The sequence below is a fragment of the Lissotriton vulgaris genome, chromosome 9 (assembly GCF_964263255.1).
Source record: "Lissotriton vulgaris chromosome 9, aLisVul1.2, whole genome shotgun sequence".
Classification (NCBI taxonomy): domain Eukaryota; kingdom Metazoa; phylum Chordata; class Amphibia; order Caudata; family Salamandridae; genus Lissotriton; species Lissotriton vulgaris.
In genome coordinates, this window is record NC_141697.1 from 326,848,148 (window position 1) to 326,866,231 (window position 18,084).

The 18,084-nt window shown below is 44.7% G+C and overlaps 1 protein-coding gene across 2 annotated transcripts in view; it reads left to right on the forward strand.

The window, feature by feature from the left end:
- The first annotated feature begins 1,737 nt into the window (after positions 1-1,737).
- Positions 1,738-18,084, forward strand: part of TTC8 (tetratricopeptide repeat domain 8) — a 260,914-nt gene continuing 244,567 nt past the window's right edge. For both annotated transcript variants that reach the window (XM_086937626.1, XM_086937627.1), the window contains exon 1: positions 1,738-1,913. In XM_086937626.1, coding sequence (XP_086793752.1) covers positions 1,800-1,913 — 114 coding nt within the window. In that variant the 5' untranslated portion in view covers positions 1,738-1,799. The remainder of the gene's footprint in view (positions 1,914-18,084) is intronic.

The window sequence follows — 18,084 nt, forward strand, 5'->3', positions numbered from 1 at the left end:
AGCAGGACTAAGCAAAGAAGTACCAATACCTGACAAAACCTCAACAAACTTGGGCACCAAACGTCATACCTATATAAACTACTAAGGGCAAAAACATCTATATTAAACAGTAAGGCCATAGAATACTGGGAAACATTACACGCCGGGCGCTTTAGCGAGAGAGAAAAAGCTCACCTTTGGTCCTCGGCAAGCAGGAACAAAGTCACCACCACACTGGCACAAACAAAATTCTGGCTCCTACACAGAGCGTACTGGACCCCGGCACGCCTAGCAGCGGTCGGGCTCATAGACAACGAACTATGTTGGAACTGTCAGAAACAGAAAGGAGACCTAGCGCACATGATTGTCCACTGCCCTAAACTTAAAACATTGTGGGCGAAAGTAAGAGATTTCATCTATAATGTAACAGGGTACACTCCACAACTAGACCTCCTCAGCATAACAAATGCCTTCATGGCCCCAGAGATACACTCTGCCAATGACAGGAGCCTCATTGACCTACTCCTCATGGCGGCAACCAAGACAATCCTCTCTAACTGGAAGGGCACGGGGAGGGCCACTTTCAGAGTCTGGTTCAACTGGGTCACCTTCCTATGGGGTGCGGACAACATAACAAAAAATCAAACACCACAAGTTGGACAGGGCAATGAGATGTGGCTCTCCCTGGACAAATACCTTGACTCGCAAAAACCGCAGTGAACGCACCACACCGCCAGACACCCTCATGGTCCCCTCCCCCCTGGCACCACCCGTCAGCAAACTCTGTAGTCATGCAACCCACAACACACCACACTCGTGTCCGTTTCTCCTTTTCTTCTTTTCGTCTTTCGTCCTACTTACCTCTATACACTATCTCTTCTGCCCGACGGGGGCAACGCATATGAACCTGTATGTAACGCCGAGGTTTCAATCTGTTTATGTATAACCATCACTCAAGCGCCTCAGCAAGCCAGTATGTATGATTATCCATGCGTGTAACTACAGCAAACCAGTATTGCCTTCGTTTCGGCTTACTCTGTACTGTTTTGTAAAAATTCTTTTAATAAAATCTTTTGAAATAAAAAAAAAAGGAATGCTATACGTAAGTAAGTTGAAAAGTTGGCAACTATGCATTTATTTTACCTCGTTTTAGTATATTATTGGAGTAAATCAAATCCTCAAAATCCACAAATGAGAATGTAAAATGAGAATTCCAAGACTGATGAGTTAAGGGCATCTCTTGTGCACCAATAAGATTTATTCAGTAGACTTGGTTGGTAGTAAGCGAACGCAGCGTCCATCTTGGAACAAGAGTAGTTCCGTTTTTTTGTAATTTAGCATTACAATTGCTAAATAATGCAACATTCCTTTTTGTAGATAACAATTTTCCCCGGTATTTTAAACAATGTTAGATTAATATACTAGATATTAATTCTAAAAAACATTGTGGTATTGCCACATTTCATGCGAATATAGGCATGCTGATAAGTTATATACGATTATCAAAATGAAAAAAAAATGTAGTATTCATTCAATTTTGTTTAAAGTGTTTGTAATGCTGCTACGGTCCAATACGAGAACGCGGAACTGAATACTTGCACGATCAGTAAAGTCATTTTACGCCGAACTTTGCGTTTCAAGCCTCTTTCTAGCTTAAGATCGGTCTTTTCCGTCATACTCGTTTCAGAGATGTGATTGGCTTTTAAAGAAGCACCCGCCTACTACTAAATACCCAGTTCCATTGCGTATGACGTACGGTTGCTGGGCGAGAGAGACGCTCTGGGCAGTGTGAGTGTGTTTTCTATAGACAAGGCTGTGTGATGGCATTGGACATGGAGCCACTACTACATGCGTGGAGCTGTTTCCGACGCCGAAAATTTCAGCGGTGCGCCCAGCTTTGCGGAGAGGTTCTGGAGACCACACCCTATGACCAGGTACAGGGGCAGTTTTGAGTTCACTAAATTCATTTCAGACGAGGGCACTCTGTAAACCCATCCGCAACCAAGAGGGCTTCCCTACGTCCTAGTACATGGGTCGATGTGTTCAAGGTTTGCATACATGTGTGGCCTTATTGCATGCATTTTATACATGTCAACTGAAAGATCCCAAATATCCCCAGTCTTTTCCCTGCTGCCTAGTGATGGGAAGTACTTGGAGCTCGCGCCTTCAGCTCCAGGTGGTCTGACAATGTCTAATGATGCTAGATCTTTTGCTCCTGGTGCTCATGTTGGGCTTGTAATTAAGATTTTGTTTATCATGCAGTTTGCTGTCTTCGATCTAATCACGTTCTTTTCATTGTAATCCGATATTTCTTTGAGCTTCTCTTTAGAATTTCGTTGGTATTAATTAGCATCCTAATAGTTCCCAGTCTGCTCTGGGTGCAGTTATAGAAGTATTGCTGAAAACGATCATTTTCTCTGACAGTAGGTCTGACCTATAACTGAAAGTGGCTTATCACTCACTAATGAGTAGCATGCATTGTATAATTAATTGTGTATTCTCTCTCACTCTTTCTTGCACTCGTGCATTTTATCCACTCATTGAACCCTTCTTGCATTTATTCATCTGCAATAAAACAGACACTCAAATTCCCACAAGGATAAGGATTGAAAAGTAGTAAAAAGAAAATGTGCCACCAACCAAACTTTGCGCACATATGCTTGCAATACAAAATGACAAATGTGGCAGATGACTGTCTTGAATTTGTATTGTACATTGTGTATCATTGTTTTAAAGTGCCAACGTAGCTTTTATATTTAGAAACCATGTTTTGGACATCTTTGAGCGGTAAAACATTGATAAGTTATGCACAATATTATTCCAAGGTAGCTGCTTATTTAGGATCGTTCTGGGCAGTCCTCTTTGAATGCTAAAGTGTATGGTTCATGACTATTGTACTAAGCCAAGTTGGCCAAAGTTATGCTTCTAAACATAGTGACTATCTTGGTTAGGTAAAATAATTATACACTATCGACAATATCCTTCTAAAGTGGCTTCCCAGTTTAGAAATAGTGGCAGCACAAAATTGCAGCACACTGGAGATGAAATGAGGGCAAGCGAGCAGTCCGATAGGACTGCCTGGGGAGCTGCAGGTTGCTCAAAATTAGGGGTGGGCGGAATTTGCTTTGTCGCGCTAGGCAAAGCTCTGCAAAATGGTAAAAAATCTCGGCGAGCACGCAAAAGTTCAGCGAACACACAGAATTGCTTGTTCCGCCCGTTTGCGATGCTTTTTTCCTGTTCGTGAACGCAGTTTGGGGGCTCCGGGGGAAATATCTCGCAAACACGCATTTTGAGAGCAAAAATTCAGCAAAGCCGCGGATCGTGGAATTTTTGGCAATTCCGCGTTCTCCGCTGAACGCAAAATTGCCCAAATTCCGCAAGCGGAACGGAATTTACTGCTCAGGCCTACTCATAATACAAGTAGAGCAGAATAAACGAAAGGGTATTTATGAAAGGAAAAAAAATGGAAATATGAAGGACTGGCCACTAGCCCAGACAATGAAGTGCACTCATTTTCAGACAGGTGTGCACATGTTACCAGGCCAAATGCTCTTACTCACAGGGTAATATAGCCTGTGGCAGAAATTAATTAAACGAGTGCCCTAGGCAGTATGCTGTGATGGGGGTGAAGCAGAGTAATGATGACACTTGAACAGACAAAAGAGGGCTGGCCAAAAGACCCTCTTTGTATGTTTATGTATTTAGAGTTTTTGTTATGTTTACGAGGGTCTGGCAGACACCGCTGCACTTAATGTAACAAAGATTATGACAGTACTAGCTTTCTTCCCCAAAGTGTTAATCTGATGGGGTAACTAACACAAACCCTTGCTTACTAAGTTAATGTTTCACATTCCATGTAACAAAATATCAGCCTACAACCTTTTAAAACAATGTAATAACTATCTATCCTTTATAGGGCTATTTCACAATATGTCAGACCTTCTAACTTTGTTGTACCATTTCATAATAAACAGATCAGACCTATAGCATCTGACATAACCTTCTCCAATGAATCAATCAAGCTTATCACCTTGATCATTGCTTTTTCCCGTAAGAAACTGGTGCCTTGTATTGCACAAAATCTGGCAACCATTAGGAACATTAATTAAATGACAAATCTATACAAAATCACAGTCAGCAAATCCATAATTTTCACAAATATGGTCTTTGATTACACACAAGCTTCAGATTTCTAGATTTACTTGCTGTTCCCCACTTTGGTATAATATAGCCTTACCTACTTTCTCTCAAACCTCTTTGAGATCACTCTGGCCAAACACAAACCTGCAATTTTTACACACCTAATCTGTTTTTCATATTTCTCTACACTGTCTTCTTCATATTTGATTCTAAACTCAGAGTTCTTTAAGTTTTTGCACCTATGTGATTATTTTATCAAACTACCCAGGTCTGATTTACTTATGAACTCAATTAAATTTTAGATTTATTTGCCTCTACAAAACTCTGAAATTATGGAAAACAATTGTCCCTTTGGTACCAATATCAAAGAAGAGAAAATGCTGTTCTTGATATACATTTCTTCAACAATCAATACAAAAATTTGAAAATCACCAAGGTGCAGAAAGTGCTTGGTGCCTCAATATTAGTGATACTATTATTTAGAAATGTATAAAACAAGTATCATCAATTATAGACACTCACCATGTGCATTATTAAAATCAACATGGACCACTTCATTATCAATGGCGTTTCGATCGCTTGAACATGAAGGATCATCATAAGGACTGAAGAAATGATAGGACCAAGACTGAGCTAAACAAAAGGACAAACAGAAAGAACCCATATATGAATAAAAAAATACAACATATAAACATATGGATAAAATAACACAGCTGGCGTATAAGGAATATGCTATATTTTAAGCTTGGGTATTATCATAGCCATAGTTTCTTATCCATACAGAATTGTATGGACAGAGAGAGACGTAATAGTAATCTAAAAATATCCCTATGTGGTAGAATGAAAAGGCAACCATTTTACGTACTATTACATTAGTGAAGATAACGAAAGGATAAAAACATAACCTAGGGACCTTTAGTGCCAACTAGTTCCATAGGGTGTTCCTCAGTGGAGATGGTACACGGGCTGTGAACAAATACAGAATGGAATAAGGGACGACACTGCTTCAGGCTTCAGACTATGCATGAAGGATATACAGCGAGAGTCCCAGGTGGAGGAGGAGGAGGAGGAGGAGGGGGAGACTGACCTTGAATCAGCCTGCTGGAGAGGAGGAGGGGGAGATATCCATGATGGGGATCTCTTGAGGGAGGTGTAACAATGGATGCGCTACTTGAGGAATGATCCGATCGCCAACCGATGCAAGTTTACATGACATACAGGCATCCCAGGGACCCCTCCTTAAAGATTCGAGACCGAGGCAGCACTTGGTCATCGTTTGTGGACTGCCTGAGAACCTGGGGCATCATATTTCTGCTTGTATGCAGAAGAAAGAGGGAAATGTTCTAACCCTGTTGAGTAATTCAGTATTGCCCCTTAGGTCTAGGCATAGCCTTTCTGAGAGGGGTAGGTTGCAGGCGCAACTTCTCCTGGGACCACTTATATCTGCAGCTACATGTGGTACTTTGCCTAGACCTAAGGGGAAATACAGAATTACTCAACAGGGTTGGAACATTTCCCTCTTTTTTTCTGCATACAAGCGGGTATGGCAGACATTAGTCTATTTTTTGGTAATATCTAATTCTTGTCATATATCCCCTCTAGGTGTAGGGCAGGTATTTTCTTGGTCCTGCTTAAATGCTGTGGGTCCATCCTGGGCCATCAAGGCGTGAAACATGTGAACCCTACAACACTCAATGTGAGGCTGTCACGATTCATAGATCTCAGTTGACAGTACTCGCTCATCCTTTATATCTCTGTTAAGGGGACAACTTTATTAAAATTGGAGAGGTACCCCTTAGTCAGTTTTAATTCACACACCACTTAATCTGGCACCACCCCCCTGCACTCACCTTTCCCTCACTCATCATTACAGCAAAAACAGAAGAACTCCGACAAAGAGCCCTTCTGTGGGGCCTGTCTGGCATTGCAGTGCTAGACAGACGAGGAGGAAGCCCAGTGATGAAGCATGAAACCCATTCAGGTGTGTGAGGGCTCTATCTTCTGATTTATTAGGACCCCCTTCCTCTGCAGGGTTCCAACTTTTTATTTCTTATATTTTTCTCTCTTTATAGGAACAGCCCCTCTATTCATGTACTACTATGATTAGATGGGAGCATGGGTGCTGGACCTTTATAAGCTCCTAGTCCTTCCTCTTTTGATTAGCCATTAATTTCTCATATACATATAATGTAAATAAGAAGTTTCCCTCTATTCCCTTTTAGAAAATGAAATTCTTTTGGTAAGAGCTTTTATGTTTACGTCCTCAAATACTCTTCTATCTAATGTCCTGTAATTACTGACAGCTGGATAATATGTATTTAACTTTTGGTATTTAGGCACTAAGTTAGCTAGTAATTTATCATAACAACTTGTCATTTCTGTACATTTTGTGCATAAAAAATAAAAAAAGTGAGATGAATTTAAAGTGCGAAAGCCTGCCTTTGCTTATTTTTTTGGTATTTTTACAAATGAGTTACAGCACATTCCTTTTTCCCCTTGGTATCAGGCTGGTTGAAACACAGTCTGTAATTTGTCTCACCCTTTCTTTACCTCATTGTTCTATATTAATTATTACAATGAATTATTCCAATATGTTAGAGAGAGAGAGAGAGAGCGCGCGCTTTGGCTGTGGTGTGGGACCACAGACTGTGGGTGGTGTGTCGCCCTTCAGAATCATGGATGATGCGTTGCATGCCTTTGGCTTGTTGGCTTTCACAACCTTCAGGTCAACCCTAGTGGGCACTCCTATTTAGCAGTTGTTGCCCATGGTGCTGGTGCAGATAAACATTTGTCTTTGGTAGTTGTGGCCTTGGAGACCGATACCCGTGGGTACTAATCTGCGGCAGTTGCGATCCTGGAGGCTGATGCAGGTGTATGCTCTTCTTTGGCAGCTTAGACCCTGGAATCCAGTGCAGGCAGATAGTCTTTGTCAGTCGCAGTCATAGTCATGGAGACAAGTGCAGGAGTGTGTTCATCTTTGTCAATTGAGGCCCTAGAGGCTAATTCAGCAGCTCCTCTTGGCTGGAGGTGGCATAAATAGGCCATTGGTGTTGATGGCTGGAAAGCAGGGGCATGTGGTAACCTGGGGAATTCTTCTTTACACAGTTTACGGTAGGAGATGCAATTGGAAATCCTGAGACCCTGCAGATTTCAGGTCATCACTGGCTTCACTCTATCTCTGCAGTCTCTGGACAGCGCAAGCCAGGCATTACTTCCTGTTTATCCTCTGGTGCATGGACCAAGCACTTATTGATTCTGCTTAATTAGTGTTTCTCTGCTCCTAGCGCAGAGATTGAGGTGCTTTTTAATTTTTTTAACTTGTTTGCTCTTGTTGCTTTTTTCCCCTCCCATCCACTATTTCGTTGTGTTGCTGCCCTGTGCTCCCCCACCCCTCCCCGCTATCCTTGCTTGTGATGTCTTATGAGTAATCGGTAACCCCTACCTGATTTGGAGGAGGGGATGAGTGGTATCATTGTGCTTTCCACCACCTGTTTGCTATGATTAAGCAGCTGCTTCTATCAAAATTATGGAACAGGTAAAAGACTGATGCCACAATTCTCAAAGCAAATGGACACAGGGAGACTGCCTATTTTTTAAAGTAGTGCTGTTTAGATGGGGCTTTTTAATGGGCTGTTAAAGCGTGTCTAACTTTAATATTGGCATTCATTCAGGTTTCCAAATTAGTGGTTCTTGACTGGTCCGAGGCCCACAAGGAAGCTTCGTATTTTCTCTTGGTCATCCCAAAGGTTTTTACGGAAGGGCAAGTTTGTTACATGAAGTCAGTCCCCTTACTGTAATTCCTAACACTGTTATTAAATGATGGTGAATGACAGTGATAAACATACTGTATTTGGCCATTGAGGGAGCTTTCTGGTATGTTACTCCAGTATGATTCAACACAAAGAGAGAAAGGGTATAATGGAACGACTCCCAGTCCCCTTAAAGAATCCATGTAAACAACAAAAGAAGGAGTAATTCCAAATGTACTACAATTTACTGCATTGAATGAAACAAGGAAGCAAATCCTATTTTTTAAAACGAACCATGTGAGAAAGTGCCCTCTTACTTGCATGGTAAGCCCCCACTTTTTGCTGAATTGCTGATGTTCTTTGACTGAGTGTTTCCTGGGCTCCTGCTAGTCAGGTACCCAAGGCCTATTTTCCACCCCTAAAACTGCATTAAAGCCTAAACCCAATTGGCATCTTTGGCCACCTGTCAGCCCCTGGTAAATGGTACCACAGGTACCCAGTGCACTGTTACCAGATAAGAACTCTAAGGGCTGTAGCACTTATTGTGCCACCCTTGGAGGCTCTGTACCCTGACACCCACACACTGCCTTTGAATGCTGCGTGTCTTGGTGCAGAACAAAGTGAATAGTAAACATGGCACACGTGTGCCATGCCCACAAACCACTGCCCTGGCATACATCAGTCACTCCTCCAGCTGGGTGGTCTATGCCAGTGAGGAGGGTACAGGTGCATGAGCCCTGTACCCCTACAGTGCCCAAATCCATTCCTGGGCACTGTAAGTGCAGGTCTGCTATCAAGAGTATATGTTGCTGGGAGTTTGTCATTACGAACTCCACAACACCATAATGACTACACTGAAAACTGGGAAGTTTGGTATCAAACATCTCAGCACATTACACCCACACTGATGCCAGTGTGGGATTTAATGTAAAATGCTCAACAAAGGGCATCTTCGAGATGCCTCCTGAAACTCGACCAACTTGTAGTGACCTGACCGAGTTGCTGCCTAAGCTGTGAAGGACTGGGTTCTGTAAGACCCAGCGGTGCCAGGGCACAACACCTGAAACCTTCGTGGGTAACCTGCTCCGGCGTACAAGTCACAGAGACACGGGACACTTCCTTCGGCGTCAACGATTCAAGGTTTATTTGCTGCAGGGAACACAGAGATCACGACAAGTACACAGCGTGCAACTTGGGGAGACTGCTTCAAATTGGTTCTGTAGATCGCTCCTTTTATACAGTTTTTACCCATAAGACAACATTGAACACAAAAGTTTACAACCCGGTTCCCACAATTATCCCCCAGAGGGGTCGCTTTGGTCACTTTGAAACACATGAGGTCCGAAACATAAGTGCGGAAACATTTGGCGATTCCCAACTGTAAAAAAAACATCTTCCCACCATTAGCAAATTCCAATCAGCAGTAAAACAGATCGAAATTGGTACAAGGACAGGTGTAGAGGAAGACGGAGACAGTGGGGAGATCGGAAAGGGTGTAAAAGGGGAGGTAACGGGAAACACGAGATGCAGGCATCAAAGGGACGTGCCTAATGAGATGCACGGCTGAGACAATAAGCCCATGCGGCAAGATGAGCCTCAAGCGGCGTCATCTGCCTTACAGTAACATCCCCCTCGTCATAAAGACACTCACAAAGAACATGTGGCTTCCGCAAATATCTTGGGAGTCCCAGGGTCGCGAAGCGGACAACGTCCGTTCGCTGGCTACTTGAGGGCAAGAGACAAAATGGATGCTGTATCTAAGATGGGACCCGTGGGTACAGATGAAAAACCCACATAACAAACGAACGGTTTAAGTTAGCACAGCGAAACTGCGCACACTTACTAAACTCGTCATTTGCGGTTCATAGATACCAGACTCGACCATATTCGTGCGAGTCGAAAGCACCACTTACAATTGTCACGGAACCTCAGACGCTCCTTTTGCCCTCATGTAGGCAAGCACTAGTCGGAATCATATTCGATATTCATCAGACCATCGAGATGTTGCTGTAGCATAGCTCTGTCCAATCGAGTCCCCTTGGTAACAGATGGTTGTCTCATACACGTTGTAGCACAGAGGCCACATAAGGCAGGACCACACTGCACACAAAGGCAACACGTGAACAGGAACACTACCACAACTCCGATGATCATCAGAATTTTCCAACCCCAAGTCGACATCAGGCCCCAAAACCATCCTAGCAGCGTCCAATCCCCTACATCCACGTGTATGGATTCGGAGATCTTATGCAACCTCGAGATGGCTTGATAGACAGTTGGAGCATTATCTGGAATAAAAATGCAGCAGCTCGAATGGATCACCTTACATACCCCACCGCGATCTGCTAAGATGACATCTAAAACCATACGGTTTTGTAACGTCATAAGTCTCTCCGCCTGAAGTTCTGTGGTGATGTTACCAAGGGCACTGGCAGTAATATTAGCTGTCGATTCTACCACTCGAGTCAACTGTCTCAGGTTCCTACTGTTAACCATAGGTCCCCAAAACGGGAGGAAACCCTTGAAAAAGTCTCCTGCCTCTTGACCGGCAGTATCCTCTTCGCTAATTACGCCTCTCACAACTCTAGTCTTGTGATAATCGGCGTCTATAGTGAACGTCGGAGGCAACAGATTTGCAATGAAGCAGGAGCCCATGAAGTCAGCGGGCAACCATGCATATGCACGATCATAACAGATAAAGTATGTACCCTTGGCAGCCAGAAACACAGGGGACGAGAACATTGGCAGAATGTAATTTTCGGTGCAAGCACTTGCTCCAAGTCGGGCTTGCGATCTTCGACCACGACCCATAAGACAAAAATTACCAGTGTGGGGTACGACCCATATTGGAGGCGAGCTTTTAAGCTGCTTTTCGCTAGTGAATACACTATATTCACCTCTACTTAGGACTCTATAGGCTTGTACCTCTTCTTCGGGAATAAGCGAAGGATCATAGATATCGCTATCTAAATCCTCTATTGCTATTGACAAAGGTTTCTGATACGAGGTAGGCCCAGAGTAGGGAGAACGTGGTTCTCGAATGGGGTGGAAACCCAGTGCGCTTCGAAACATTGTTTGAAATGCTCGAGCTGACCCTTGGGAACTATACGGTAACACCAGATATGGAATTCCCTTATCCGTAGTATGTGGCATCAACCCACACACCCAACAATTAGTAGTGTTAACCACTAACTGATGCTGATGAAGGAGCTGAATAAAGGAATTGTTGCGAAATTCTACACGTCTAGCCTGCTCGTGTTCCGGTAACATGTGAAAGGAATGGGGAGAAGCAGTAGAGGTAAGATTAGGGTAGGGAGTAGGAGTAGGTGTAGCAGGTAAGAAGTAAGACATCGTGTAATACACCCCACCCGCCAATAATGCAGAAGCAGTCAAAAACAATACAAACAGTTGCAATATGAAACATTTGGTACGACTGAGTTGCTGCAGCTTGAACCTGTGCGCCTTAGCTCCCTCCAAATCATTCAGCTTCGAGAATGCCATTCCCTACGACCGTCCGCAACGTTTCTTGACGCACTTCGTTCTGTGTAGCAATAGTCAATCCCTAGGAGTTCCTAGGAACCGACGGCCTTTAACCTAGCGTCAAGACCTACTATCCAGAAGGAAGTACGCGCGCGGCCCTACGGCCTTCAATACACAATATGTATATACAAGCACAAAGTCTCTCGGCTGTGGAAGTAAAAAGATACAAGGAAAAGCTCAATATATATACAAAAATTTCAGTGATACGAATGTTCAAGCTGATCACGGGAAACGGGGATAATGCAGTTTTCAAAGTTATCAAAGCAAAATATTTTATTTGTCCTTAGTGCGGGATCGCAAAGAATATCGGTGTTTCCCGGGACGTGTCTGCTCGTCGAACAAAGGATCCGTTGAAGAGACAGCGTCCTGCTGATCAGTCGATTGTTCTGGTCTTGAGTCTTTTGCTGACAATTGTTCAACAGTGTCTCTCTGCTGCGCTGAGGATTCTCCAACAAGCTGCGCGTCGCTGAAAGGTACAAACGCCGGCAATGTTTCTGTTTCTGTAGACGCAATGCCTCTCCTTACCCACGGGTCTGCCGGCAAAGGAATGGGGACTCGTTTAGTATGGGTGGCATGCACCCAATTTTTACGCCCCTCAAGACGAACGGCAGTCCTCGTGGCCAGGAGCACTTGGTAAGGTCCGGTGAACCTCGGGTCCAGATTATTCTTGCGTGAAAAGTTGCGTGTCACCACCCAGTCTCCAGGCTGGAGCTGGTGGCCTGGACCCTCCGTCTGCGTCGGCAATGCGTCGTAAACCTGTTGGTGAATTAACCTCAGTTTAGCAGTCAAGTCATGTAAATAGTCAATCAACATTGGATACTCAAGATCAGAAAACATTCCTGGCCTAGGAACCCCCCACACATTCGCAGGACGGCCGAACACTATTTCGTAGGGACTAAGCCCTACTCGGGAGTGTACAGTCGCCCTAGTTGACAGTAATGCTAAGGGCAAAGCGTCAGGCCACGAAAGACCAGTCGTAGCCTGAATCTTCGCTAGCTTTAGTTTAAGGGTGCCGTTGTACCCTTCAACCAATCCAGCTGACTGGGGATGATTGGCGCTGTGGAATTTTTGATTTATTCCGAGGCCCTTACACACACTCTTCATCACACTTCCAACAAACTCACTTCCGTTATCTGACCACACGACTCTAGGCATTCCATACCGAGGAAAATATTCCTTCAGTAAGATTTTCGCAGTAGACAAAGCAGTATTGTCTTTGAGAGGATAGGCCTCAATCCATCGGGAGAATGCACAAACCACAACTAAAACGTATTTCAGGTTATTGCATCGCTCCATATGGATGAAGTCCAATTGAATCACCTCAAAGGGATACGAAGGGGGAGCAAAACTGCCGGGAGGAGTTGGGGTTCCTTTGCCAGGATTATACATCATACACACCATACAATTCTTCACCAATCGTTCAGCACATTTCGTAATTCCATCATTCTTCCACACAGGCGACAATAATTTACAAATGCCTTTCACGCTAATATGCGCTAACCCATGTGCCATTGTCACAACGGGCAGCACATACGCATCCGGCAACAACCATCTTTTCTGATCCGACAAATCAATCCAACAACCACTCGCATCCAACTTTCCCGTACTTTCTTTCCACTTCGCCTTTTCAGTCTCGGTGGCCTCATTCTGAATTTCTTTCACACTTTCGATGGTGTCTTCACACATACTCGATTCCGTAGGCCACCTAACCGAACTCGTCACATACATTCGAGTACTAAGGTTCCGGGCAGTCTCCTTAGCAATCTCATCCGCAAACGCGTTACCACGACCAACATCATCCGCCACCTTACGATGCGCACTGCATTTAACAATCGCAACTTGCGTAGGCAAAGTCAATGCATCCAAAAGATCATTCACAAGCTGGCCATGCTGTATTTTCGTACCGTGCGACGTCAAGAAACCTCTCTCTCGCCACAATCGTCCAAAACTATGCGCTACACCAAAAGCGTATTGGCTGTCGGTGTACACATTCACACGTTTACCTTTTGCTAACACACATGCTCTAGTAAGAGCAATCAGCTCCGCAGCTTGAGCAGAATTCTGATTCAATCTTGCAGTCTCAACAACAGTATTCAATGTTACAACTGCATAAGCAGTAGTCACATCACCATTCGACAACTTAAAACATGACCCATCCACATACAGAGTGCCATCCGGATCTTCCAATGGGGTGTTTTTAAGGTCCACTCGACCTTTTGTTTCCTCTTCAGTCCTCAAGTAGCAGTCATGTTCTGCTACTTCATCTGACTCTGCACTAATTGGTAACAAAGTTGCCGGATTTAAGACATTACAACGTTTTATCTGAATATGGCTTGCCAATAACGTCAACTCGTACCCAGACAACCTCGCACTCGTCAAGTGCTGAGTTTTCGTACGATTTAAAAGAGTATCGACTGCATGCGGAACCATCACCGTAAGCATATTATCCATGACCAATCCTGCTGATTGTCGGATGGAGACCGCAGCTGCCGCTGTTGCTCGTAAACAACTCGGCAATGCTCTAGCTACTGGGTCCAAGGTCGAGGAAAAATATGCACATGGACGCTGCTTACCACCAAAAGGTTGCGTTAAGACACTCAAAGCACAACCTTCCTTCTCGTGAACATATAGCGTAAACGGCTTGCTATAGTCAGGAGTACCTAACACAGGAGCCGTACATCTCTTTGGGTTGTTGGCACAGCCATTCGCGCAATCGCTGCAATTCTCTCTGGGGTCAACCTCCTTCCCTCCTTTGACAATAAGTGACCTAGATAGGTTACTTCTTGACAACAATATTGGAGTTTAGTAGGTGACACCTTGTGATTCAACTCACAGAGATGTTGCAACAACGACACTGTAGCAATTTTGCAAATGTCCTGAGTATCGGCAGCCACCAATAAGTCATCGACGTATTGGATCAAAGCCGCACCAACCGGCAACCGAAATGCATCCAGTTGACCCTTCAAGGCTTGACTGTAAATCGATGGACTTTCACAGTAGCCCTGAGGAGCGCGTTTAAACCGGAAGCTACGTCCACCGAGAGAGAAACCGAAAAGGTCCCTGCTCTCTTCGGCAATCGGGATGCTGAAAAACGCGTTTTTCAAATCAATCACCGAAAACCATGACGCAGTGGCTGGAATCAGAGTCAGTAGCGCCGTGATGTCAGGCACAACAGGGAATTGAGGAACCACAATTTTATTCACCTCCCGTAAATCGATAACAAAACGATAAACAGGCGGTTTTGTAGGATCCGTACGTTTAAGAATAGGCAGTACAGGGCTATTGCACACGTTTCCCCGAGTCTCTACAATCACATCTTTCTCGATCAAATCATAAATGATCGCTAACAATGCACGTTCACCATCAAGAGAGATACGATATTGGGGAATACGTGGCAATCGCACATTAGATTTCAACTGAACAACATAAGGGGAGATATCAAGTAGGCCCACGTCATTTGGACCCGTCGCCCACAAAGACGCAGGAAGAGAACTCAATTCCGGTGGAAGCTTATCAAGAGACAAGTACATAGGAGAGACAACCCTCTCTCCTAACGTAAGCTTTACACCCGCAGGAGAGCAGTACAAAGTTGCGTACAAACGTTTAAGCAAATCCAGGCCCAAGAGATTCTCGCCACAACCCGTGGTTAAAATCAACGGAGCTTCTAGCTCACGTGGCCCAATTTGAAGGGGCAAAGGGCGTGAAACTGGATTGCTAACGGGGGCGCCAGAGAATCCAACGGAAACATTTGTTAAGCCAGACAAAGGTGCGCCAGGGAGTTTCGAATGCATGATAGAACTTTTCGCTGCACCAGTGTCCAACAGAAAAGGCTCAACGACGCCCGATGTAGCAACTGCGACGTAAGGCCCTCTCTGATCAACCGGAACTGATACCACTCCCTCTCCTTGCCTTTGGCTGTCCTAGTAATTACTGTCGTCAGTTCCCTGATCGACGTAATAATCGTCTACATTGTACTGCGCAGATCGTCCTTGCGATGATCCACGTTGATCAAAACAGTTATTAGAATTAGATGAGTTATCTGAGCGATCATTCTGAGCACCACGACCTCTACCACGTGACGCCTGTTGCGAACCACCACGACCTCCTTTAGACGAATTACCACTATTACGTTCGTTTAAAACAGGGCAGTTAAATTTAATGTGTCCCTCCTGTCTACAATAAGCACATTGATTGTACCCTAACGATGATCTTTGGGAGGAGGAATCATTACGCGGCTGTGACCGATTGCGACTGCGATCGATTTAGTTGGGAATTGTTCTGATTTGGCCGCGGAGGATACGCTTGTTGCAACAACACTTTAGTTTTCAGCTCTTTCGTCTTTTTGTCAGCACGGTCATTCTCTTCTTTCTCTCTATTTTCATAATATTGTGCCGTAGCCAATATCTGAGCTGAGGTAGAAACGGCCCATGCACTCTCCGAATTTCTCAATTTATTGCTCAAGTCGGGCAATAAATTTGAAACTAATTTATCCACAAACAACCTTTGTCCACCCTCAGTACCCATATCCTGACCACTATGGTCAATGAATGCTTCCTCAAACCTCGTAAAGAAGTCGGAAACACTCTCATCTTTCTTTTGCTTACAAGCTGACAATTTGTCCCAGTTTACCCTCATAGCCGGCATAAGAGTCTTCATTAACGTTATTATTCGTTGGGGAAGGGCAGCAATCAACTGGTCGGGTTTAGTAGCAGCCACTTGTCCAGCATCTGCCGCTAAAATGGCAGCCCAATCACCACCTAATTCATTTGCGTGATCTTGCTGGCGAATCTTAGCCCATACCGGTTGCGGTACGACATTGCCGAACAACATGTCGATATCGGCAAGATTCATTACCGTAGCATCTACAAGCTGCGATAATTCCTTGTAATACCCAGTAGGATTTTTGCGTGGATCAGGCAAAGATTGCTTCACCTGTAGCACTTCCGAACGTTTCCATGGGAGATGTATCCACACTTTCTGGAAATGCGCCACTACCGGAGGATTAGCATTAGCATCAGCTGGTATCCAAACCGGCGGAACTTCGCGCATAGGATATTGGCCAGACTCGTCTGGTTGGTGTTCAATATCCTCAACAAACAATGCATGAGGGATTGGAGCGGGACGAAAAGATAGTAACCGCTCGATAGCACGTCGGACATTGGTATCTACTATCAGTCCAGTTGCGAACTGAAGCCGAAGCTCAGACAGGGCGGTCAGCACCTCGTCAGGCGCATCGGCCGCTATCTGATCATGAAGGAACTTGCACATTTCATCAAACACGTATCTCTGGGTTGGTATGTTAAATTGACAAAACGTTTCGAGGACAACACGTGGTGGATTTCTCTGTGGATTTACCATCCAACCCATCGCCATATTATATAGCGCAACGCGTTCTCTATTTCCAGGAAGCTGACTTCGTCTCTGGGGACCATCGGAACCAGCGGACCCATAAACAGGTCCGAGCGACTGAAAGAAACTAGCCGCAAGAGGAGAATTGCGACTACGGGTAGAGGGAGAAGAATAAGACACAGGGCTAACAAGAGAAGGAGTAGAAACAGTAGCGACAGCAGGGGTTAACAAAACAGGAGCAGTAGCGGGAGCAGGAGTATGAGGAAGCGGAGGAGCAGTAGGAATAAAAACAGACAAAGGAGCAGGAACAGTCGGAAGAACGGGTGCAGGTTGAGGAACAGGTGGAGGAGGAATAGGTGGAAGAACAGGTACGGCAGGGACCACAGGAGCTGCGGTACCCTGTACGTACGGAGGTGGCGACTTCATAAGATAAGACATTAAAGGATCCTCAACTGCCTCTTCCTTCTTATCCGACTCCGTAGGCAAAGCAGGATAACATTTATCTATAGTCATACGCTGTAGTCTCTCAAACACTTCCTTATCCTTAACCTCCTTATCACGCTGGAATTGCTCAGCTTTCTTCACTATAGTAGCAACATTATCTCGCTGATTACGTTTAGTCTGTCTGATTTCTTTCTGTCGGGCTTCTTTGCGCCACAACCGAAAGGCATCAAACATGGCCGGCCTTGATTTTCGTTCGAACAACTTCATTTCTAGATTATCTAAGATTGACGCCTCGAAGCTACCATGAGGTGGCCAACGAAGGTCGCCGTCCTTCTTTGTATATTTAATCCAATAATCGTTAAAGGTAATCGGGCCTAGCCCATGTTTGCTATATAGATCATAAGTAGGAGTTCCAACCGGAGGTATCGGACACGAGTCCTCCAGTCGGGAATCCGCACCACAAGGTCTGAAACAACTAAACAAAGTACTGCGACCAGGCATCTTGCACACTAGCCGAGTTTCACAAACTTCAAGTGTTACGGGATTTACCAAGTCCCAGCAAAGAACAAAAACCCTCGGTCTTTGGCGGCTGCAGTCGTCAAACAACACAACAAAGTACGCTAGCAAAGTGTCACCGACAAAAACACTCACACAGCGTGTACAACAAAAACACTCGCTAAAGTGTCAACAACCAAGAGCTATGGGAGCGACCCACAAATACTTAACTCAAAAATCGATGGCGTCACCAGGAAGGCCCGTCAATCGTCTCGCTATACCAAGGTCTACGCCAGGCGCCAAAACAGGTCTACAGTCAGGGCAGCAGTCCGTCGCAGCCGTCCGGAGGCGGGAATCTTCGCGGGAAAAGTCTTCGGGCCACTTATTT